The following is a 24,294-nucleotide window of genomic DNA, read 5'->3' as shown; positions in this document are numbered from 1 at the left end:
CTTTTTGAGAAGCATTTGCTTTACATTACAATGCCCAACTGTTTTATGAAAATGAAATGTTGGCTTTATCAACAATGTATAAAGATTTACATCTTCAGTTGGAACCATTTGACTTTGGGCTGAGGGCCACAGACAGACACAAACACATTGTCAAAATTTTTGGGAATTTCTTGGCAATACCAACACCAATCCTTTTCTTTCCATAAAACACTCTGCACTCTTTCTTTTTCATAGATCTCTAGATTGTTTGGTGATAAATTGAGGAAGAACCATGGGACCTGGAAAGTGGAGCCTATTTATTCTGTTTGGTTTATCCCTCTGGAGCAACAGCCAAGCCCTCAGCAAAAACCCCATCCTGTCCCGGATACGAAGGGCTCCAGAGGCCAATGGAGAAAACAAGAAGTGCTCCTACACCTTCCTGGTACCCGAGCAGAAGATCACAGGCCCCATCTGTGCAGCTCGAGGTTATGCAACCGACAAGGACCGAGTGACGCGCCTTGATGTGGCTGCGGTGCGTGACCTTATGTCAAAGCAACGTCGGGAGATGGAGACTTTGAAGCTCGTGGTGGATGTGGATGGTAACTTGGTGAACGAGATGAAGTTGTTGAGGAAAGAGAGCAGGAACATGAACTCTAGAGTGACTCAGCTCTACATGCAATTGCTGCACGAAATCATCAGGAAGAGGGACAACTCACTGGAGTTGGCACAGTTGGAGACACGCATCCTTAATGCCACCACTGAGTCACTGCGACTGGCCTCCAGGTACAGGGAACTAGAGGCCAAATATTCTGCTCTGTCTGCAGTGGTGAATAACCAGTCAGTGCTGATTGGAGCATTGGAAGAGCGTTGTATGCAGGTGTACAGCCGCAGGCATGAGCAGCAACCCATGGGACCTCCAATGGTGCAGGTTGTCCCTGAGAATATTCCTGTTCATGTGCCACGTTTCACAAATGAGATCCAACCAGACAACACTAGAGGATTTGCCCGGGAAAGGGGCTCTCGCTCTGGGCCTTCACCCACAAGTGGCACCCTGGAAGTCCAGAAACCTCCTCAGAGGAACTTCAGTGCTGAAGGTGAGGGAATGAGTGACATCTATTCATCCATCCATGATTCATACATACTGAGAATTTTCACTGATTTATTCATTCACTCAGGCACCAAAATCCAAAACAGTCATGGTAAAATGTAGAGCAGTCATGACTTTGCAGGCCAAACATAACAAAATAATATCCCTGACTCTGGGTACAGCTGCAGGTGGGCCCATGGCCTCGTTTCCAAAGGTTAAATATTTGCAAATTCAGCTGGAGCTCTGCTCCCTGCTCAACAGAAAAGAGCACAAACCAGGATGGAAATAAAAATGTTGTAACGTCTGAACCGAAGCTGGGGACTTAAAGCAAAGCAAAGAAAGACCTAACCAGTGGGATTTAGCTCATCAATAGAAATTCCTGACACATTTAGATTGTCCTTGCCCAAGAATAATAAAGTGTGTAGGATTTCAGTGCAGCTGTATATGAAAATGATCATTTGCAGGACTGTTCCATTGCATGTGAGACACAGACAAAATCCAGACCGGTGTGAAAGACTCCTTCAAACCACAAAGTAGAAGCACTTCTGGTACACTTCATAAAGTGAATGGACCATAGATTTATATTATTATTATGTTATTAGCTGGGAGGAGGTAATTCTACTACTAAGTAAACTCATTGCACATGTGCTTATAATTAAAAATCTTCTATAACAATTACCTTGACAAAAAACAGACATTTACCACTAGTAAAGTAGGTTAACAATACATCTATTTAGCAGTTTTAACCTCAAATGAAGGCCAATAATTATTAAAGTGGCTTAATTAGACCAAGACTACTCTGCCGTTCGGTAAGGACGGAGTAAACAAATGTATCTTGTAGACTTAGATAAATGTGTTTTCTGTTACTCCTTCTGCTTGTACGATTTATATTTTCCTATGTAACTCTCTGTTAGACATTTACTTCAATGTTTCATCATCATGTAAACTCATGGCACTCATTTTGCTGTCTCACTACTTTGGCAACAAAAGTTACAATTACTGTACAAAGCAAAGATGCAGTATCTATACATTAGGTCAAAATTGATTTAAGACTAGAATCTGACTATTTGACATCTGTTTTACTTCATACAAATTTATACCACAGAAATGTTATTTGATGGCAATATAAAAATGTATATGGGTGTGCAATGTTTTAACTAAGTAGCAACCAAGCTTTAAACCTTTAAAAAAATATATTTTTCCTCAACATGGAATTTAACCTAACATCTCCTCAACAGTTTCTGTGATTACTGCTGTCTGTCTTAGGCACAGAAAGGAATAGGTATTTACAAAAGTACTTTACCTTGGTCTGATGATTTTTTTATTCAGATACTGTACAGTTTGTTCCCCTCTCTGGTCACAGTCTGTCTTACAGCCTGTCTCCTTCTCTTATCATTCTTTCCTTCAGGCCCATTCAGAGATTGCCTGGAGGCCCAGGAAGCCGGCCACAGCACCAGCGGCATGTACCTGATCAGACCAGACGAAGCAGAGAGGCCGGTGCAGGTCTGGTGTGAACAGGATATAGACAACGGGGGCTGGGCTGTCATCCAGAGCAGGAGAGACGGATCAGTTAACTTTTTCAGGAACTGGGATAACTATAAGGTGATGACAGTGACACTTCCCCTTCCCTGTCTATCTGTATTTCTCTTTCTTCTCCCTTCTGTCTCAACCTCAGAATATTTGGCTCATCCAGAGATAACAATGATGGCGTTACATGACCCACCTACAGGAACCATCTGGGGTCTTTGTGACTATTTCCTAGGCTAGAATCCTTGTGTTTTCACTTACTGTAAAATATAACACCCTGTCAGCAGCACTATTCTTCCAAGGTCATTTCATTTGAGATTCCCATTATGAAACATTAGATGGTCCACTAGGAAGGTATGTTCCACAGCTCAATCTGCAGGCATTTCTTTCCAAAACCGCTACTAGTGTGGTGCCTTCCTGGATGGCTGGCTGGTTGGCTTACTGTGCAACACCATATAGGCCCTCTCATCAAAGCTCTGTGAGAATGAGATGGAGTATATCACTGCTGGCAGCCTTGGCGTTTCAGTGTTCCATTCAGCCCAGCCAGGCCTGTGCATGTGTAACTGGAAGCTAAATTGCTCTCTTCAACATTGATTTGCCTCTGTGCTCTCCCACAAAGCCACCACATGTACACATACACACATAGCACCAGAGAGGAGGCCCCGTCCTGAAACCCTACATCATTCATCATCTGCTGGCTCACCCAGCTAATCCACAATCACAAACCTCAACCTCTTCTACCAAGTGAAGTGTTCTGGGGGCGCACGGCCAGACGTAGATTGCTCGCGGTTATTTGACACAAGCGTCCAGACCAGTTTCACCATTAGCCATGCTCCAAGACATCTTGGATTTGAGGTTTGAGTGATGAACCAGCATTCTGAAGATTGATGCTTTTTTCCCCAGCATAAATACTACAACATGTCTTTCTTAAAGTAATTTCAAAGACTTGTGAAGTTTGTCTCAGCTACAGATCCATAACCAAAATGTCATCAAAAAGAAAATTCTCATTTGTTCTGTTACATTCCCAGAGCCTCTTTCACAAGAGGTTTTTATGTTCCTGAACAGTTCTCATGTTTCTAAATTCCTCAGGCTACCACATAACAAACAACGCTCATTATTTCTTGCAATCCTTCTGTAACTTTCCTTTTAATCTTTTTGTGACTCAGAGCGGCTTTGGCAACATAGATGGGGAGTACTGGCTTGGTCTGGAAGGTATCTACAACCTGGGAAGGCAGAGGGACTACAAGCTACTGGTGGAGCTGGAGGACTGGATGGGCAAGAAGGTGTACGCTGCATACAACAGCTTCCATCTGGAGCCAGAGAGCGAGGGCTACCGCCTGCGGTTAGGCATCTACCAAGGCAACGCCGGGGACTCCCTCAGCAGCCACAACGGCAAACAGTTCACTACTCTGGATCGAGACAAGGATGCCTTCTCAGGTAGATGAAACTGGGGTTCTTGTCCACTCTGATAGCATACAGGTTCCCTCTTAGTGCATCATGGTATTTTCTCAATTTTCAAGTGTCTCTTTTAATAGTGCTAAAAAGATTAGTAAATTCATCGATAAGGTGATCCATAGAATATTAATTGGCAGTTATTCTGATACTCAGTTGTTTAGGTAATTTTTCAACTAAAATGGCTAAACATTATCTGGTTCCAGTCTCTCAAGTATGATGGTTGGCGATGTTTCTCTTTTTGTTATTGTAAATTGAATATCTTTGGGTTTGGGATTGTTTGTCAGACAAGACAAGCAATTTGTATCAGGCACAGACCAGGTGGACTCAAATGCAGAGACAGGGACATAGGGATGAAGAGTTCTCAAATCGTTTAATCAGTCCAAAAGTCAAAAACCGGGAAATCCAATACACAGGGCAGAATTACAAAATCACTAGGCAAAACTCGGAATCCAAAAGGCAAAACTGGTCGGTAACACTAAGGAAGCCAGGAAGTAGACAAGACACAAAAATTAAACCTACAAAAATACATTACAACACTACCGGGCCCTGACAATTTGATGATACCACCCTGGGCTCTGGGAAACTGGATAATGGATATTTTTATATTTTTTTAGTTTTTATATACTAAGAAATTAGACAGAGAAATTGTAATGCAAGTTAAGTTGTGATTTATTGGCCTAAATACCAGGAAGCTTAAAGGTATTACCTTGTAATACTGAAAATTTAGACTAGCTCCAAGGCTCTGAATAGCTACCATTATCTTTTCATCAGATTTTTTCAGCAATAGAAATACAAATACATGACTCTCTACTGATTGGCAAAATAATAACACCTCTCAAAGAGTACACAGCTAACATAAACCCAATGTGAGACTGAATAATGTAGTAAAATGAAACTGCAAACCAGTCTGATTATCAGGCTACCGAGATTTTCCATTAAAAATCAGTTCTAGCTTGTAAGGTATCATAAAGAACTGATTTTCTTGAAAAAGTCTGTCAATATGTAGATGTTCTCTGAAGACAACATCAAATGTGCTTCAATGCAAAACACACACTTCCTGTACTTCAGAGTACAGATCATCACTCTTTCTCCCCCCCCCCCAACAGGAAACTGTGCCCATTTCCACAAAGGAGGCTGGTGGTACAACGCTTGTGGCCAAACCAATCTTAATGGTGTCTGGTACAACGGAGGCGTCTACCGAAGCAAATTCCAAGATGGGATCTTCTGGGCTGACTACGGCGGAGGCTTCTACTCCATGAAGTGTGTCCGCATGATGATCAGGCCCATAGACTGAAGAGATACTGTAAACTAGGCTGGTCCAGGGGCAGCTGTGGAGGCCAGGGCACACTTGAACCTGACTCTAAATTGTGACTTTATATGTCATCAGCAACTAGTTGATCCAAGATAAAAGAACTACACCAATGGAGATTACCAACCATCAGTTGTGACTTGAAGTGCCTCCTGTAACCAACATGGACTGTGTTGTTCTCTTTACTGTATATCACAATAGATGCATAAATAGAGGGATTTAGAGGACATGACTATTTATAAGCCATACAGCTCCTTTAACCACCAGATGTATATGATGCAGAAGGGATATTAAGAACTGCTGGTGCAGATATTTTACAGCTAACTAATGCAAGCTGTCAGTCTGATTAAGAAACTGCAGTGTTTTCCTCATTACTCAGTCAAGCAGTGGAGAGGAGGTGTCACATCTTAATAGAAATTCATCTATATTGATTTTATTCATAAGCTTTACCATCACAGGATCTAAATGCAGCTCTTCCTACCTCGCCAAGATGAACATCTGGGGGAAATACTCATACATTGTATTTAACTTGCGCTAAATTGCTGGAAAATACATTTTGTTAATACCTATATAGATTTATTTAGGCTCTGTATCCACCTCCAGATCTGGAAAGACCAACACCTTAAGGCATTGGAAAAAAGAAGGTGGTTTAAAATGTTGTATGTACATCTGATTACACAAAAGCAATGGTGAGTTTATTTTTTCTCACTATGCTTAAAATTACTTTTATACTGTATGTTAAACTACTTTGTCCATATGCAGATGACCAGAAACGATAATTTATGTGTACTATTAACTTATCATAACAGTGAAAAGGGCCAGGTGTCCTGAGGGAATGGTAAATGATCCCACAGAAAAATAGAACTGATTTCCTCCACTGTATGTATGACAATCATTCTCAAAGTGTGCTTGCACGTATGGAAATTGCTGTTATATGTTTTTCTCATTTGGCTGTTGATTAAATTTCAGTATGACTCCGGGAAAAAACAAGCATTGTTGAGAGAGAGAGAGAGAGAGAGAGAAAGAGAGAGAGAGAGAGAAAAAAAGATGGAATTACCTTTTGTTTTGAGTGGTTTTCGAGCACGAAAAATATGCCGACCAAGCGTGCTGAGAATTATAGGCACTGGGACAGACAACGAGAAACACATTGCTAAAAGCCAGACAGGATGGAGAGAGAAAAATAGGAGAGGGGAGGGGATGAATTGGGATGGAACTGGTCCAAATTTCCAAGTTATTTTCCCCCCCTCTTCCTTTTAAATACAGAGAAATTTACATTCTTTCCACAAAAAAGTGCTTGAACTGTATGTTTTCTTAAAAGTATCTTTCATTGACAAAGTCATGGGTCCCTGCACTCTGTAATCACCAGTATGGCAGGAAAGTTGCATCCTTTTGGGGAAACCATCCCTGAGGAGTGGGGAGTGAGGAGGGGTGGGGGGTTTAAACTTGATGGTTCGCTTTGAACAACGGCACCGCATCCACAGCACACATGAAAGACAAACAGCCTTTGGTCTTTGCAGCTGAAAATAGACTCTTGTATTGCACTGTTTTTCTTATTGACCACAATCTCCCTCACACCCATCTCTTTAACAAACTTTTATGATGCGAAAAAAGCACAAAGCAATGGATACCGGTCAAACCCAGCTGGACATGGAAACATGTTTTATGGACATATAAAAGCAGTGTTGAATAAAAATGGCATTATAATGTTCAAATTAAATTGCAATAAAAGCTGAAACAAAAGAGTTGCAATGCTTGGCAGAACAACCTTACACTACATTCAATAAATGGGGAACATTTAGGGTCACTTCAGAGGACATTCTTGTTCACTGGGAACCACAATAGCTCCTTCTGAGTGCCTTACTGTTAAACAAGTCATCATTTTTAGTACTTGTTAAGACTGCATGCACATTCCCAGCTTATCTTCTGAATGTGAGTCATGTATTTAAAATGCTGTTTGTCCATGGCTGATAAAAAAACACTAAGTATTTAGGGGCAAGCATCTTTAGTTTCCACTGAAATTCTGAAGCATATTTGCATTTAGTGGTATTAAGTGTTCTCTGAAATGTGCGTGGCTGTGTGTGTCTTGTGCTGGCATGAACCAGTCGGAAAAAGACAGATGAATACATCACAGAGACATCTCAGTTCAAGTGGTAACATTTCTGTGGATGATTGGGTAAGAGCAAGTCAACAATTTGAGTCTGACTCACAACTTGAGCTAAATTACTTGTTTATTTGTCACATCATGATCATCAACGTTCTATTTTCTGAGCTTAATAAGCCTACCTACATTTTGTGTGTCTACATGCTTGTGTGCGTCATTTTAGAATATAAAAGAATAAGTTGAAATTTTGGGAAATACTGTATGCATATTCGCTTTCATGCAGAGAGTTAGAATAGAACATCAATACCCTTCATGTGTCTGTATATATATATAGTTAGAGCCAGCTGGCAGTTAGCTTACGCTTACAAAGAGTGGGAGAGAGGGAAACAACTAGCCTTGCTTGGTAACAATATGTGCCTACCCACACTAATTAACACCTATGTCAGTATTTCTGAAATATAGGACCATTTGTGATTCTTTTTGGGAGTTTCACACTGCAATTTTTTCTTGGCCAAAAAATAGTTCCACATATAACTGCCCCTAAAACGTCAACTTGTCATTTTTACACTTTTAATGGATTAAAAAAGTCAGCTATAACAATTTTATTAGTGGGCTTCAGAGGTGCTGGTAGGCACCCTTGGACAGAGCCAGGCTAGCTGTTTTGTCCTGCTGCCAGTCTTGCTAAAGCAAGCAAGCAAGCTGCCCGCTGGCTCTATAGCTTCAGAGAGTGAATGAGCACATTTCCTAAAATGTCAATCTGTGCCACCTGACTGTGCACTGTGCAGAGGCCTAAACCTACAAGTCCAGTTGAAGTGTGCGTATAGCTGTTCCCCATCCAACACCAGCCATTTCATTAGGATGCATAAGGTCAAGAGCTCAGACACTATCTACCAAGAACTTTATTGAACAGCTGCCACCTGAGCACAGTTGTTCTTTCATATCAACACTGTATGCTGCCAGTCTGCCAATGTGGGATGCACCACAGGAGCTGAAACTGAAGCTTTCCAATAACTCTGCCCACCACACACTGAACCCTCACATTTTACACTGCCTCATGGGGTTATGGAAATACATGATTATTCCACAAAAACCCAAATGCTGCACAGTCAGACATTGGAACAGAGGAGGTGACATCCTTGGCTCTGGTGAGGGGGACCACACTCGGGCCTGTACAAACTTGAATACCTGGTCAGCAAACTGGGAATGGCCGGGTGCTGGTGCCGTGTGGTCCTCTGGAGGTTTCAGAGGTGAAAGCCCTCTTTGTCGCTGAGTGAAGCTTCGCTTTCTACGAACTTCACCACCAAAATGGCACCAGTCTCGGAAGGTTTCTGGAAGAAGCTGGCTCTACAGCTCGCTAATGTTTGCTGAAAGACATCTGCTGTTGAGGGGAATGTCCGTGAGAGTGACTCATTAGCCCACAAAAGCTCAGTTAGTGTCAACCAGCAAATCAACAGACAGGATGTGAAGCTGTTTTCTTTCAAAATAAGCATCATGACTAATTTTTGCCCCTACCGAGGCAGTTTAACTACTCCGAAACTAAGCCTGTTCCTAAGTGCCCTTTTGATTTAAAGCTTAACAGACACTTGTTTGAGATGGATGACCATTTGGAGGGACCTGGGAAGACTCAGGCAGTTCCAGGCAGCTGCAGTTTCCACTCTCTCTTATTACGGTAGTCTAAAACGTACTGAAGAATGATATTTCATTTAGCTGTGAGGCACACAGACCAGTGCTGAGATTGTGAACATCAGATTTATTTTAATGGGGTCTATTTGATTGTAGAAAGAAGTCAATCTAAGCACAGAATGCAACCCGAGATAATAAACAAAGGAGAGAACGGTGCTCCTTGAGTTTCAGCTGCCTATTAACTGACACATCGTCAGTTAAATATGTCTATTAGTAACCAAAAATTCAGATGGTTTTCATTGTTCATGCGGTTGGCATGACATGCTTGTTTATTCTAGACTCAAACCTTGAAGCCCCTCATACGATCAAATCTGTCTGATTTGTAGGAAGTATGACCTTAGAACAATGTGGAGTCAGCATTAGTCACTGAACTAGAGGACCCTCTAATAGCCTACAGTATGACTGTTAACCATATGTGTGCTGGATATATGATTCTCCTTATTGTGATGAATAGCATGAGTCATGGAGGTCTATTAGAGGCTTCACGACCGCCTGGGGAGACGGAGCCGAAGGACCGATTGCCCTCACTGCTCGACTGTTTTTACACCATAGTTAAAACAATGAAAAACAACGGGCCCCCCAGCCTAAACCTGCTCAAGAGAGGCATGAGCCAAAGAGCTACGGAGGGCAACAGAAGGAACCACAGAAATGTTTTACATTCAGTCTGGTGGAGAGGAGGGAAAAAAAGATTAACAGCAGTTTCTGCAGCACCAAGTCTGGACTTTTCTGTCAGCTGTTGGCAATAGATTTTACATGTATATAAGAATGGATATCTAACAAAGAAAACAGGCTGTTAAGAGCCTGCTAGAGGAGAAATAAAAATGTAAAAAATAATAAAACAAGAAATGACACAACCTTAACTGAGGGAGAATGGTTAAGTAAATGAAAGTTTATAAGGTTTTGTCTTGAATCCTCACTGAGGGACAGCCAGGAAATAATGAACTTTTTGAAAAATCTGCTGTCAAACATGGCTCTGCTTTGAATGTGATTTTAACATTTTTTCCACCAGTTTGGAACCTAGATGGTAACTCGACTCCATAAACAGAGGGTGTTACAATAGTGGATATACTATTTGATGTCTTCGTTTAGTACCTTCTCGGGTTTTAGCTGCTCCATTTTGAAGTCGCTGCAGACAGAAGGGACTTCTGAATGAGGCAGGAATTTCAGTGGCTAAAATGAAATGTGATACATTCTTTTTTAATGACGGCTGTCTCCAATTTTATTAAAACAATTTAGATTCTGGCAGCTGACTTTGTATTGGAAGGTGGTTTCTGAGATCATTAAAAGTAATACTTTTCTGGAACTAGGGGATCAAACAAATCCCATTTAGATTAAATTTACTGCACAGTTTAACTTGAAAGACTATTAAAAAATAAACATAACTAATAAATTTCTCGAGCTGGAAAGGGGGGAAAAACATCAGACTAAGATCTTTACTTTGTTGCCAAAACTGGCAACTCTGCTTTATGGCCATAACATAACTTTTTTCAGTGATTTTTCCAGTCACATTTTTGGCACAGATTAGATTTGCACAGCAGTAATAAGATACATTATGTGCATATCATCACAAGCCTTGCTGAGCCTGGGGTGCCATATCAGCTCATAACATGTTTTAAACAACACATGCTGAACCTCAAAAATAATGAGCTACAAAACATGCAATCCTGCCTTCAAAACATTTGCTGAGTTGCTTGCAAAAAGCAGATGAATCCAGCTGGCCTGGAAGGGCATTCGTCACAGAGCTTTGTTGTTACAGATTAATTTATTAAATTATTTATGAATTATTACCTAAATGCAGTTAAGATAAGATAAACCTATATTAGATGTTGTAGAAGCAACAGAAATGAGAATGAAACACAATAAATGTACAGGTAAGAGTCCAGAGGCAAACCAAGAATAAGAATAGAGAATAAAAATAAGAATAAAGAAAAAGATATATAAATAATAGTTGCCTACATTTTAAGGTAAAGTGTACTTGGAACTTGCTATTGTGACATGTGATAATGATAAAGAAAATAATATTTCAAATGCCTTCTTATAGTTGCAGTCTTCTTTTTCTGCAGCTCTGAAGCACTAAGTTGACTGTGAGTTGACTGGTCTGGACTCCTTAAATCATACCAGGGTACCATCTAGTGGTGGTATGTTTTTTCTACCTAACTACACCACTACTGTTGAGCTGGTCTGCACTGTGAAGAGGGAGGACAGGGAAAAACAGGCTATGTTTGGATTTAATTGTTAATGATGAGTGCTTATTGCCCTACATCTAACTGAAAACATTCAAAATCATGGGCAGAGTGAGTCCAACACAACATGAAAGCAGAACTGCAGATGTCAATACCATTACAAAGACAAACAAACAAACAAACAAAGATATGCAAATGTGTTGTTTGATAGGCTATAGCTTCCCTAAATGTTGCTGAAATCTGTTTTAAACTTGAATGCACTTTTACTAGGCTATTAATACCAGACTGGGATTGTTTTATTTTAATTTTAAGACCAATCGAAAGTTAATGTTAGTTAACCCTATAATGTCAAGTGAATCATATATGATACATGAGTTTTAGAGAGCTCTACATCATCAGGATGATCATTTTTCCTGAGAAACCTGATGTATAAGATCAGATAAATGCAGTGCACAGATAAACCAATGCAGTGTTGAATTACTAAATATTTTGTAGTTTATTTTATTATATTAATTCCTGTTGAAAATATGTCAAATGGGATACAGCAGGTATAGAAGCTCATTTATCTGTGCATCTGTCATTTCATGCATTATGTATCATCATCATACATAAAAAGTTTAGTAGGTGGTGCTATGAGCTTTATGCAGGACGTATAAGGGCTTTACGTGTATGTATTTTTCATGTTTTTGGGGGGGTTTTAACATGAAAAATTAACAGTAAAAACTTCCAGATGTATCAAATATGATACAAAATAAAACTCATATGTGCAAAGTGTTATTTAATTATTTTTTTAATTACTTGTCAGAAGGTCCAATAAACACAAAAACAAATACATTTCCTGGCAATTATTTGATGGTTCAGGCGTTACAGTGTTAAGAAAATAATAAATATGTGTTGCATTGTGTGTTATTTCAGTGAAGATTGAATCGAAAGGAGGCAAATGTTTTAATTAGATTTATATTGCCAAGGTAACAGCGCCCCCTACATCTTTATATTTACTATCAATTTTCACTTTTTATATATATTATTTGTATAATAAGTTATGTTTAAGTATTATTACGTCGAGTATTTGGTATAATTACTTGCTGACAAATGTTCTTTGTAAAATAATTGTTTTTTTTAATCATTGAACTTACTTCACAATAAAGTTTATAAACAAAAAATGGAGTCGTGGTATCGCCGTTTGATGACGTCGTTGTAGGAGTTTACGTGAACGTCATGGCGGCTCATGCTAGCGAGCTGGAGATTGCAAAGAAAAACTTAACGGATGCAATTGGAGATAATGTCAAGCAGTACGTGATATTACTTTTATCTGAGTGTTATCTGTTGGTGGGGTTGATTTTCCATCCTATTTGTTGGCTTGCCTGTGAAATACAAAATAATTTAGCCGTTAGCTAGCTTGTGTAAGTTAGCAGCTTGCTAGCAGACGCTAATGTTTGCAGCGTGTGTAAACAGAAACAGTAAGTTATTATCAACAAACTTTGTCTGTAGGTAATTCGTGTTTATTATTCTCTCATGAGGAGGCGACACAATGTTAAGTATGTTTTTTTCACACGTGTTTGAATGTATCAGCTTCAGTGTGAATCAACTTTGAAATATCTGGAGGGGTACGTGAAGAGAAAAGGAAGGAAAATAAAGAGAAACAAGTAGCTAAATGTGTTACTTCTTTTAAAGCATTTAAGCTCCAAGTCTACATTATTGAAGAAATAATTATACCAGACGTCTACATAATGAGTAACATTACATACGCGTATGAAATGAATATTGTAAATACTCTTGAAGTGATGTGCTGTATTAATAATGTATTTAATGTTTGTTGTCTGTCTGTGCAGTTATTGGGCAAACCTTAAGTTATGGTTCAAACAGAAGATCAGCAAGGAGGAGTTTGACATTGAGGCACGACGTCTGTTGGCACAAGAGAATGGTTAGTAGACAAGAAAAACTGCTACTTTATATTTGAAAAACCGACTGTATCTGAAACAAGTGTTGCTAATTCTGTATTTCTTACTTTCCTCATCCATAGTGCATGTTCACAATGATTTCCTCCTGGCCATTCTCACGCGCTGCCAGATCATTGTCTCCACACCAGGTAGGTTGTTGTGATTAATAGTTTAATTTCTCTGATTATGATGTAATTCATTCAAAATATCAGGGCCATTTTGCTCTAACTGTATAAGTGTCGGTGATATAGAACATAGATTTATTGTCTTTACATGTTGGATAAGTGTCATTTAGTTTAGTGAAGGTATTTGAAAACGTTCAATCATTATCAGTAATAACTGTAATGAACAAATGACTGCATATAAAATAGCCTATGATAACTTCAATTTGAATTTGATATTTTAATGTCCACCTGCTATTGGTAAGTCATTTATTAGCTGTAATATTACAAAGTCAAAGTGTTAGTAATTTGTTGTTCATGAGCTGAAACTATTTTAAAAATGTATTACAATATTTAAATATTGTTTTAAACAGCAGTGTACATTTACACTAATTTGATGCGTCTGGTGTTATGTGTTCTTTTTCTGTCCTCTAGAGGGCGCAGGACCATTACAATGGCAAGGTGGCTCTGCTACAAAAGCTGGCAAACCAAAAGGGAAGAAGAAATGTTCCTCTAGACAGAAATTTGATGTAAGTACTCATTCCCATATTCATCCCTGCACTCCTGTCCAACAAATCTCAAATAAGTTAACAGCCCAAAAGATGGCTAGGTGTAAATATTTAAGGTTTAAGGTTAGAGGCATCTAATGAGTCTTGAGGTCCCTGGATTGGCTTCCTGTATCATCTGGATGTTTTTTGTGTGATGTTTGGTTCTTCAGCATCGTTTCCAGCCTCAGAACCCTCTGAGTGCCGCCCAGCCATTCAGCCCACGGGAGATGGGAGGTGAGGAGGAGGAGCTGCGTCTCAGCGCTCACACTCTTCTACTGCCCACGCGGGGCCAGCTGGAGGCTCGTATGATGGTGACGGCCTTTGAGCTGGGCCTGGATAACATCACAGACGACTCCGTTGGGACCATGATCAATGCTGTTGAGGTGTGTAGTAACTTTCCACCTGGAGAAAAGGAGTGATTATATATGAATGGTTGTCTGTGTTGGGAATATGGCTATGCAAAGGTGTGTTAAACAATTCAGTGGGTCACCAGTTCTATTTTTAATGCGGTGCTAGTAATACGGCCTTAAAATGGCCCAGTTCTGTGGATTGCAAATAGTGTTAACCTTCCCCAGCACTGGACTGTGCAGAGGTCCTTTCATCTATGAAGACAACTATTTAAGAAAGCACATGAATGCACATGAACAGTATAAAAGTGCCATGACAGGGACACTAGTGCCTAATCTGCCATTTATTCATTTTGTACCTCCCAACAAAACTGAATTGTTGAGTAACTGCAGTTGTCATTATTTACCCCATTGCAAAAATAAGCCAAAAGTTCAACTATTTTAATACACAGAGAAACATGAATAAGTTTAATGAGATTGTGTTGAGTACTGAGCGTTTGAGAAGGGGGGAAAAAATCCTCCAAATGTGACTAAAACAAATCACTGAAAAATATCTATTGAATACAAACTTATTTAAATTTGGGAGAAGGATGTGGGAGACTGAATAAACCCTGACATGGTGCTCTGATTTATTTCAGCACCACTTGAAAGACGTCCTGACTGCAGTGATTTCCAGGAGGAAGGCATATCGGTTACGAGATGGTCATTTCCCCTACGCCTTTGGCAGTGACGTCACACCACAGCCTTATCTGAAAAACAGCCTTGCTGCTTATCACAGTGTGACTGAATGGTAGGGACGACACTACAGCTCCTGTCAGCTAATGTGCTTTGTGCTGGTAATGGTAATATTGAACATGTTTGTCAGTGCTTTATAGTGGTGACGAGATCAAAACGTGACTATGTTTCTCGTCGAGGTGAATGCTGTTTTGCGAAGCAGTGTTCATCTGCAGCCAGCATAAGTGGTGGATTTAAATATGGGCGGCATGGGGCGTGCACAACAACAACAAAAAACCCAAACACGATCGGGTTTCTATCGCTCATTTGCACATCATGTCTTCCTTTTTATAATGTCACTGTATGGATCAATTAAGAGCGCCCTCGTTCTAGTTTGTGAACTAACAAAGATCTCACAGTCAGAAGTAAGAGATGGGGAGAGAAGCAGGGGTTGCCCTCAGGTCTCTACACTGAACGTGGGAATCTAGCGTGACTATGGTAGCCTAATGACGCTGAAGTAAAATCAGTCACACTACCAAATTAAAACACACTTTATAAGTATGTTCTACTTGTGTATTTGTGTGATATAGGATTTGTGCAGTTTTTATTTGTGTTTTTTTTTATTAGGGGAAACCTTTTACAGTGTTTGCATATTGCATATGATAATTCATACTTAGAAAGTAGAACTGAAGTGGCATTCATTACAAGATGATTAGTGAAAACATTTCAAAATGCACCTGCATTGTTTTGCATTTTGTGACTTTTAGTCAAAAAAAGACATTTTCTTAAAGTTTTCTTAAAAATAGTGTTAAAATCTCATCTCGTCTCGTGAACCCAATATCGTGTATCATCTCGTGAGCTGAGTGTATCGTCACACCGCTAGTGCTTTATGATTTTTTATATTATATATTTTTTTATTTGTTTGTTTTTCTTTCAGTCCCCCTCCAAGTGCTTCTCTACCTGCTGGTCCACCACCTCAGGTGTCACCCGATGAAGCCGAGCAACAAGCTGTTCATTTATTGGCTTGTTCTGCCGACAGTCTTTGTGCGCCCCTCCCACCAATCAGCATTTTTGATCTACTGGAGGCTTTACAGGTAAGACAAATGTGCTCATGTAAGTTCCTGCTCTTTGTACCTTCAACAGGTTTAGGGTTTGGGTTGGAACTTTGTAAATGTGATGAGTCTCGAGTTGCTGCTTGTCACTGATTTTCTCCACATATTAAATTCTTACAGGCCACCATTTAACCATCAGAGTTTCATTTTGGTTGAATATATTTCTGAAACATTTTTTTGATAAAGGTTCACCACGGTGTGATGCCCTCTCACACGATGTACGCCCTGAACATGGAGCGCATCCTGTCGCGGCTTTGGCACCCCAGCCACGAGGAGCTGGAGCAGGACCATGTACACCGACAGCGGCTCGCTGTGAAGGAGGGAGTGCTCGTCAGCTGAGAACCACTGACACAGGACTGTATATGGAAATCATCAGGAACCAAACACAAACATAATCCTCAAATGGAAATGGATGGGGGGGGGGGGCAGCGTGTCCAAATAACAGAAAACCTTGTAATATGTGTGAAATCACACCCTTGTTGCACAGAGAGATAAACAATAAGTGGAGCAAGATGAAATAAAACAGTTAGACGGTGGACACAGAGTGGACGGTCAGCTCCAGCTACAAGCCAGTAACTGGCAAATTATCACTGTAGCTGCTTTATTTTTGCTCGTGTCAGCAGTCATTTTGGCAGTCAGCCAAAAAAAAATGATTTATAGTGAGAATCTAATTTGGTGGTAAAGTATTTAAAGTATTTAATTTTAGGAAATAAAAACAGCAGCTATGAATAATGGACATAAAAGTAAGGCTCCTGTCCAGGTCGCACAGTGTTGAGGTGTGTGTGGGTAAGATGGAATATGTGCTGTTTAAAAAGCCTTATTTAATAGATGGAAACACGGCTGAATTCACTGTGTTCATGTTGTCAGATATGGCCATAAATCACTTTTTATGTGGTGATTCAAAAGGAAACAAAGTATCAAATCACGTAGCACTGTTTAAGTGAGTAGTCATTTAAAAACTAAACTAAAAGAGAAAAAAAGTCTTAAAATATTAAATATTAAAGCAGGCTCTGCTCATTACACACAGGTGTTTTCATTTAATCTGGCTGATAAGACATCACATGAAGTCCCCCAACTCAAACCACCAATAAGAATGACGAAGAAGGCATAAAGTGTCCCGTCTTCACAGGTGTGACAAAGACGTCAGTCAAACAGTCTGTACTCGCTCACCCTGTCCTGAGAGGCTCAATCAAGCAATACGTGAGAGCACCCATTGGTGTGTGTGTGTCGGGTTTTGAAAACTACCAGACACACAGCTGCATCCTGTATCTTTCCCTTGTTGAACATTTGTTGAAAATATTTGCTAGTTAAAGGTTTAAGGACTCAGTGTTGGTGGTCCACACAGTGCATGTGTACAGATGACTTTTTTTACATGTCTTGGTGCACTTAAAGTATTTCTTCCCCATGTTTGTGAGCAACATCTAGTTCAGGTTCAAATGTGTATAAATTTGTATCTTTTTTTCTACACTGTTTTGTGTTTGTATTACAGAAGGTAGCTCAGAAAATAAATAAAAATGCATTTTTTTTTGTATAAGTTATTCGCTGGTAAATGGTTCAGAATATTCCTTTTACATCATAATATTTTCTCTGTACCTCAACACACGTCCCAAAGCATGTAAACAGATCTGCTTCCGCTCCATAGGTTTCTTTTATCACCAGCTGTAGTGGGAGGACGGTGATTCAGACACACACCCGTCCCAGTGCGCACTCGGGACCTCTTGCCATATTTGGCTGCCTGCGGCTCACTTCCGACACCTCGCCGACCAATGGGATGTCGTGTAGACCCGCCAACCATGGTGAACCACACACTGCACTGGTGACTCAATATCCCGTCCGTCCCAGTTCCCTCAATAACAAACACTTCTTGCTGTTGCATTGTAAGACTATTCAATGCTGCTTTGATTATCCTTTCATGAACCTGCCCGCCGATTATTTATTCATCAGGACGCATAAAAGTACTCACAGCATTACGCGTGTCCAACATGTTTATTTGTCATATGTACAGTTCTCAAGTGCTCAAAATACAGCGTACAAATATTATTACAAAGTGTTATTTCAAGTCTAACATTAGTTACACCTATATCACAAAGTCGTATCAATGTAAGTGTTATGAAAGTAAGGCAGTTTCTGTCAGTAAACGCTACACACCTATGAGTCCTTGCGTGAAGGTGTGAAAGAATTTGTGTTAGTGTTACTCTGTACTTATAATCGCTGGTGTGATACTCAGTGCTTGAATCAAGTCTAAATGCATAAACTGCTACTTGACACAGTGGAAGATTTTTTTTCTTGGCAGGGTTAGACCTGCCTCACAAACATCCCAAACAGGCTCTGACAGATCATCTGTCAGGACGCAAGACTGCGTGGGCCATAATCAATTCACAATTACCCCATGAAAAGGTATGGACACTTGCCATGTTACCTTGGCTTGACTGATAACAAGTTTGATCTTGTAGTTTTGGATGGAATATTAAAAAAAAAAAGAAAAAAAAAAAAGACAGACAGAAAGCTGTTTTGAAATATCTAACAAGTCCCATCAGAGGAGTATGTAGAGCAAATGTTCCCTCTGAGATGTGTGCGCCTTGGTGGCTTCTGTTCTGTACAATTCATACTGACCAATTACAATTTCCGTGTCAGTCACATGCGTTGCTCTTTGCAGAAACTTAGTGGATACAGCCTGAGTAGATAATTTGGTGGAAACTGTCATTAGACGCAGGGACTACCCCCCTCCCTCCTTCCCTGCGAGGCTGAACAGGCCACTTGGAGCCGCATTTGGTCCCCAAGAAATGTCCCTTGTCTCTTTATTTTTCCCTTGATAGTCTTAGAAAGCTTGGAGCTGCTGCGTCAAGATGAGCTGGCAGCCGCTGTTTACGTGGTCCATGACCTTTTGCTTTAGCAGAGCCAGCTCATCCCGCAGGACGTTGGCAGAGGAAACCAACTCCGTGTTTTGGTTCTTTAGGTTTTTGACCCTGTCCTCCAGTCGAGAGATCCTCTCCAGCTTCCTTTTCCGGCATTTGGACGCGGCCACTCTGTTCCTCATGCGCTTCCTCTCCGCTTTGATGCGTTCCTGGGACTCCATGTCGATGGGGGAGAGCGGAGGGGTGTCGCCGGACATCTCTGGCACCGTCTGCGGCTCCTCTTTCAGACTGTGTAGCCGCGCCGCCGCCAGCTGGCGGTCCATGTGGTTATGGGGCGGTTGTGGGGCTGCTGGGTAGCTCGTAGGTGGGTGTCTCTCGCCGGCAGGTGCGGACGCAGAGCCCACGATCCGATTGAAGGTGCCCAAATTAGTGTACTCCGGCGGCTCCGTGCGCACCGTGCAGCTGTAGGGAATCCCGCCGCTCTCGGGCGCAGCCGAGCCGGATGCCATGCCGCTGCTTGCGCCGGTCTGTGCGTCAGGGTGGACGGCGGGTATCTGCTGCTGGTAGTGGAGCTCAGCCAGCGCCCTCACAAAACCTTCAGCGAACCCCTCCTGCTCGTCGGTGATGTTCTTGGGACAGACGAATTGGGTCGGGGTGGGAGTCGTCAGCCCGGTGCAGGACTGGATGATTAATCTCTCCAGTTCAGGCGAGGCCAGCTTCAGTAACCCGACATCGGGAGACGTCAGGAGGTCCAGGGCCTTGGCACCCAGCTGAGGTTTGAAGTTTTTCGGGTCGTTTAGGTTCAGGGTCATGGTCTGTTTGAGGGTTTTGGGGTTGAACCCGTACACTCTCGGCCCGTCATGCTGAGAGTTGGAGGCATTCACTGCTTCGTCGTAGAATGTCGCTTCCATTTTTCTTGACATAAAGTTTTTGTCACCTTGAGGAAGGGGTTTTCTCCTTTAAAAAAAAAAGTCCAAATCAACTGTTTACATGTGTCCTGTGACTCTCTGTCGCTCAACTGTCTTGTGATAGAGTCCGCCTATTGTTGAAGTTCAACTCACTTGACAACTTTGTGTCCTGAGAAAACTTTTCTCTCGTCAACCGTGCGATCATCAATTTATTAAAAAAAACAAACCCCGTCGATCTCCGCCGCCGAGCCTCGGTGTTTTTTTACACCTCAGGTCTTCTTTGATTAAATATCCTTCCCAAAAACTAGAAACAGTGTCTGAATAGGGGTAATACTTTCTATCACTTCCAACGTGGAGACGAACTTTATCCACCTCTAAGCTGCAGCTCTACTGAAAATAACAATGATGTCATTTCTACGGCTTCCGATTGGCTGGAGATGATTTGGAGGGCGGGGTTTGTCTAATGACATGCAGGTTGCTCTGACAACTAGCCATATCCCCGCCCCCCCGCGATGGCTTATGGGATTAGGTAATGCAGACAGTGGAGCAATGTACTCTGGGATTACGTAGTGTTTTTGAATATTTAGTTGCCCGCTCAATTATTAGTTACTCATCCCAAAGCGAGGGCTGCTCCAGATGGTCTGTGGAGTTTAGCCTCGATTAACATACAGCAGCAAATCACTATTCTGGTAATAAGATGGTTTTATTTAAGAACATGATGCTTACAGAATGTAAAGTTTCACAGATCAGACTAGAACAAAGTCAGAACTTGACGTGATGATGTATCAAAATGTAGAGTTTATTGTTTTCTTGATGAATTAATCATCGTTTGGCCCATATAGACTAGCAAAAATGCTCATCCCAGTTTCCTGGAGCAGAGGGTGATGTCATCAAGTGTCTTATTTTGCCCACCAACAGTCCCAGACCTCCAGATTTTTAATTTATTTAGGTGTTAAGACAACAAAGAGCAGCAAATTTAACATCTGAGAGTCTTAAACAAGAGTCTTACAATGATTTCATCTAAAAAAAAAAAAAGATTTAACCATTAAGTGAATATCAAATGAATTGATTTTCTGTCTGGCTAATTTATCAATCGACTGATTTGCTTCGATGTTTAAATAAATGCAGTCAACAGTTCAGAAAGCGAGAGCGGATGGTTAAGTTGTTAAAGGGGAAGGGAGACAGAGGAGAGGTGAAAATGAGAGATTTAAAATTTTTATTAGTAGCCTACAGCTGTGCGGGCTTTTAAGTGCCTTTCTGCCTTTAGAAACACTATCAGCCTAAAAAAGAAAGAAGAATTCACACAATACAACAAAATGAAACAAAGATAAACAAATCTCAACATCCAACCATCACATACAGGTACATACATACAGAAATAGATATAAACTACCATATCTGGACCTATATATAAATCCAGTTGTTACCGTGAAGTGTATATGCAGGGTTGTGATGCAGTTGGCACTGTAAGAAGTGCAATTAATTAACAGTGACTAATGGTGCTGGACAATAGGCTGAATCTAAGTAATTAGACGCATTATAGATTTGTTTTTGTCTGAGATGTACTCACAGTATATTGCAATTTCTAATACATGGATCAAATCAAGTGATGATGGCTCCACACCCAATAATGTCAAGATTTGTTCATATGCTACTGTTCCCCCTAGCATATATACTTCCACATGCTTTTTATTACCAACATTTTTAATGCTGGTGCACCTTCCTATCCTTTTTTTAATAAAAAAAAACAAAACAAAACACTGTAGATACACATTTCTGTATTTTAAAAAGCTAATATTTAATAAAGCCTTAATAACTATTACATTTTATTCTTATTCATGAAGTGCCTTATATATACTGTATATAGTCTGTCTTTTTTTGTTTTATTCTGAATGTGTGTGTGTGTGTGTGTGTGTGTGTGTGTGTGTGTTTGTGTGTGTGTGTGTGTGTGTGTGTGTGTGTGTGTGTGTGTGTGTGTGTGTGTGTGTGTGTGTGTGTGTGTGTGTACTGTGTAATTTGCTATGTATTTTCTTTTTTTTTGTGATTAACATTTTTTTATTTTCATTATTTCAACAATAACAATAATAACAGTAACCCCAGCCCCAACAAACAAACCCCTCCCCAATCACCACCATCCACACTGATCCCTTTCTGGTTACCAACATCTACCATTGTGCTCCTTCATGTACAGCTATTACAGCTACGCTAACTGCATCAATGTAGACCAAACATAAAATAACTATAACAAACTATAACATCTCTCCACTATATGACCCTTTTCAGGAGCCCTTTAAAAATGTTAAGTATTTGTCCCACTTTGCTTCATATAGATCCAGTCTACCCAGTTGTTTATATGACATTTTTTCGAATGCAGCAACTCGTGCCATCTCCACAGCCCACTCTTGAAGAGAGGGCATCCCCTCTGTCTTCCATCCCCTGATAAGTATTTGTCTGCCAATCATAATACTCAGAACTGAATGATCACCCAAAACAAATAATCTAAGGCTAAATGGTATTTGTATCTCTGTAATCTCACACAAATTATCATAAATATTGGTCCAGAATTGTTGGACTTTATCACATGACCATAAAACATGAACTAAATTGCTATGTATATTCAACATATTTGGACCAAAAATGTCCTTCTGGAGGAATCCTCATCGATCAATCCGCTCAGAGTATAATCCAAGAAGTGTCCAGACTCGTTACCTGGTCACATCTGTAATAACACATGGAAAGAAATATAAACCATTGAAACGCTCAAAGAAGTTACTACATTTATTGTTATCAACATTTATTAGTATATAGATTTTAGCCTTAATTTATAGGTTTATGCTAATAATTTTTTATATATTCAAACATGATCTTTGCTTGCATAATAACCCTCATTTGTAGGATATATGTTCTGTGATTCACTCTCACAGGTAAACATGAAAAACTAATAACTGAAGGCTCCATACAGCTGCAGTCCAGTCTGTCTGGCCTCCCCCATTGTATTATTCAACATGTTCTCCTCAAGCCAACTATAAATAAGTTAACAGGCCCAGACAGCCTGGGAGAACCAAAGCTGCCTGAGGTCAACACTCTTGAGATGACATGTTGTCCTCACAACATAGCCGCAACACCCATTTGGAAGTATTTAACACCCTAAAGTAGAAATCCAGTGCTTGAATGCTCTAGAAACCTTTGTGTCTAATAGCAGAGCTGTAATGAAGGCAGACACGGCCTCAGCGCGTTTCTCTTTTTCTCTCTTGTGTGTCACAGTTTCACACAGGCATATTGTGCAGCTGTTTGCTTCATTTTTTATTTTCTCTTCTCACACAGCAGAGCTCCTCATTAAACAAGACCACTTTCTAAGCCGCTTCACTGTCTGTGTCTCTATCTGTACACCTGTTTTAAGCCCCACAGAGGAGTATTTTCCTATTAATCTACCGCTGTGCCCCGGCCATGCTTCCTGTTTCTCTGTCAGCTTTTTCCCCTCCGCCGGCCTGACGGGGTCGCCTTCAGATAACAGCACGTTCCTCCTCCCTGCCTGGGCCAGCTGTTTCCACTGCATGCAGTTTTTAATCAGGAGCTGAGCCTTGCCTGCCTCCCAACAGGCCTGCTTTTGTTGTCCAGAGGTGGGACAGTCCACCATGGAAACACCCCCCCGCTCATGAGAGCAAAGCACAGAGAAAGACTATATATGCATGTGTTGATGTATCAACACAGCAAAGTTTTGATTACCTTCAAGCGTGGAGCGTAGGGACGCACACACACAGACACGCCGAGCAGTGAGAGAGACAGATGAGATTTCAAACACTGTCTGTGCAGTGTTTGTTGAAGACCATCTGTTTCTTCCTGTCCCGCTGCTCGCTTTTCTCTGTACTCGCTTTTTCTCTGTACATCTCTGCTGATCATTCCCGGTCCAAACAACCTGATCATAGCCAGCACCGTTTCCTTTTGACAGCTGTTTATCTCCTCTAAGAAAAGAACACAATAGAGGAAAGTGACGAGTGGGATGCAGAGTAGAAAGTATGACAAATCCAATCTCAGAGTCTGAGCCGGTGTTTTTGATGGCAGTCTCTGCTTTTAGAAACAAAACACTAACAGAGCATCACTGACACAGATGAATACTTATAACAATCTTTTTTCCCCCTCACTTAGTCAGCTCACATATGAGTGGTTAGTGGATGTACACTGACTGTATGTGCTCTGGTTGTTATTGTTTTTTCATTGACTGATAAAATAATCTTGATAGACAATGCAATCCTCGAAAGTTTTATTTTGGAAAGTAGATTACCAGTTGGACAAAGTGAGCAAAACTGTGTGTTTCTGTTGCTGATAGTTTGATTAATTGCAAATGTATTTGAGAAGACACACCACTGAATTACAGTAAAACATTT

General features: G+C 40.6%; 3 protein-coding genes across 3 annotated transcripts; 2 read left to right on the top strand and 1 right to left on the bottom strand.

Moving 5' to 3' along the window:
• Positions 1–271: 271 nt before the first annotated feature.
• On the top strand, positions 272–5,342 carry angptl1b (angiopoietin-like 1b). The gene is made up of 4 exons (XM_062429166.1): positions 272–1,073; positions 2,442–2,668; positions 3,760–4,030; positions 5,155–5,342. Exons 1-4 carry the CDS (start codon positions 272–274, stop codon positions 5,340–5,342), a joined length of 1,488 nt encoding a protein of 495 aa, XP_062285150.1.
• Positions 5,343–12,533: 7,191 nt separating this feature from the next.
• On the top strand, positions 12,534–17,956 carry tada1 (transcriptional adaptor 1). The gene is made up of 8 exons (XM_062428981.1): positions 12,534–12,616; positions 13,157–13,248; positions 13,348–13,413; positions 13,861–13,955; positions 14,144–14,356; positions 14,959–15,110; positions 15,972–16,128; positions 16,333–17,956. The coding sequence occupies exons 1-8, from the start codon at positions 12,543–12,545 to the stop codon at positions 16,483–16,485; spliced, it is 1,002 nt and encodes a 333-aa protein (XP_062284965.1). The 5' UTR covers positions 12,534–12,542; the 3' UTR covers positions 16,486–17,956.
• A 166-nt stretch (positions 17,957–18,122) lies between these two features.
• Positions 18,123–20,265, bottom strand: LOC133990615 (transcription factor Jun-like). The gene has a single exon (XM_062428979.1). It carries the CDS (start codon positions 19,922–19,924, stop codon positions 18,965–18,967), a length of 960 nt encoding a protein of 319 aa, XP_062284963.1. The 5' UTR covers positions 19,925–20,265; the 3' UTR covers positions 18,123–18,964.
• Positions 20,266–24,294: the final 4,029 nt, after the last annotated feature.

The sequence above is a fragment of the Scomber scombrus genome, chromosome 11 (assembly GCF_963691925.1).
Source record: "Scomber scombrus chromosome 11, fScoSco1.1, whole genome shotgun sequence".
Lineage (NCBI taxonomy): Eukaryota > Metazoa > Chordata > Actinopteri > Scombriformes > Scombridae > Scomber > Scomber scombrus.
Note: the sequence above shows the minus strand (reverse complement) of the source record. Positions and strands in the feature narration are given on the sequence as shown.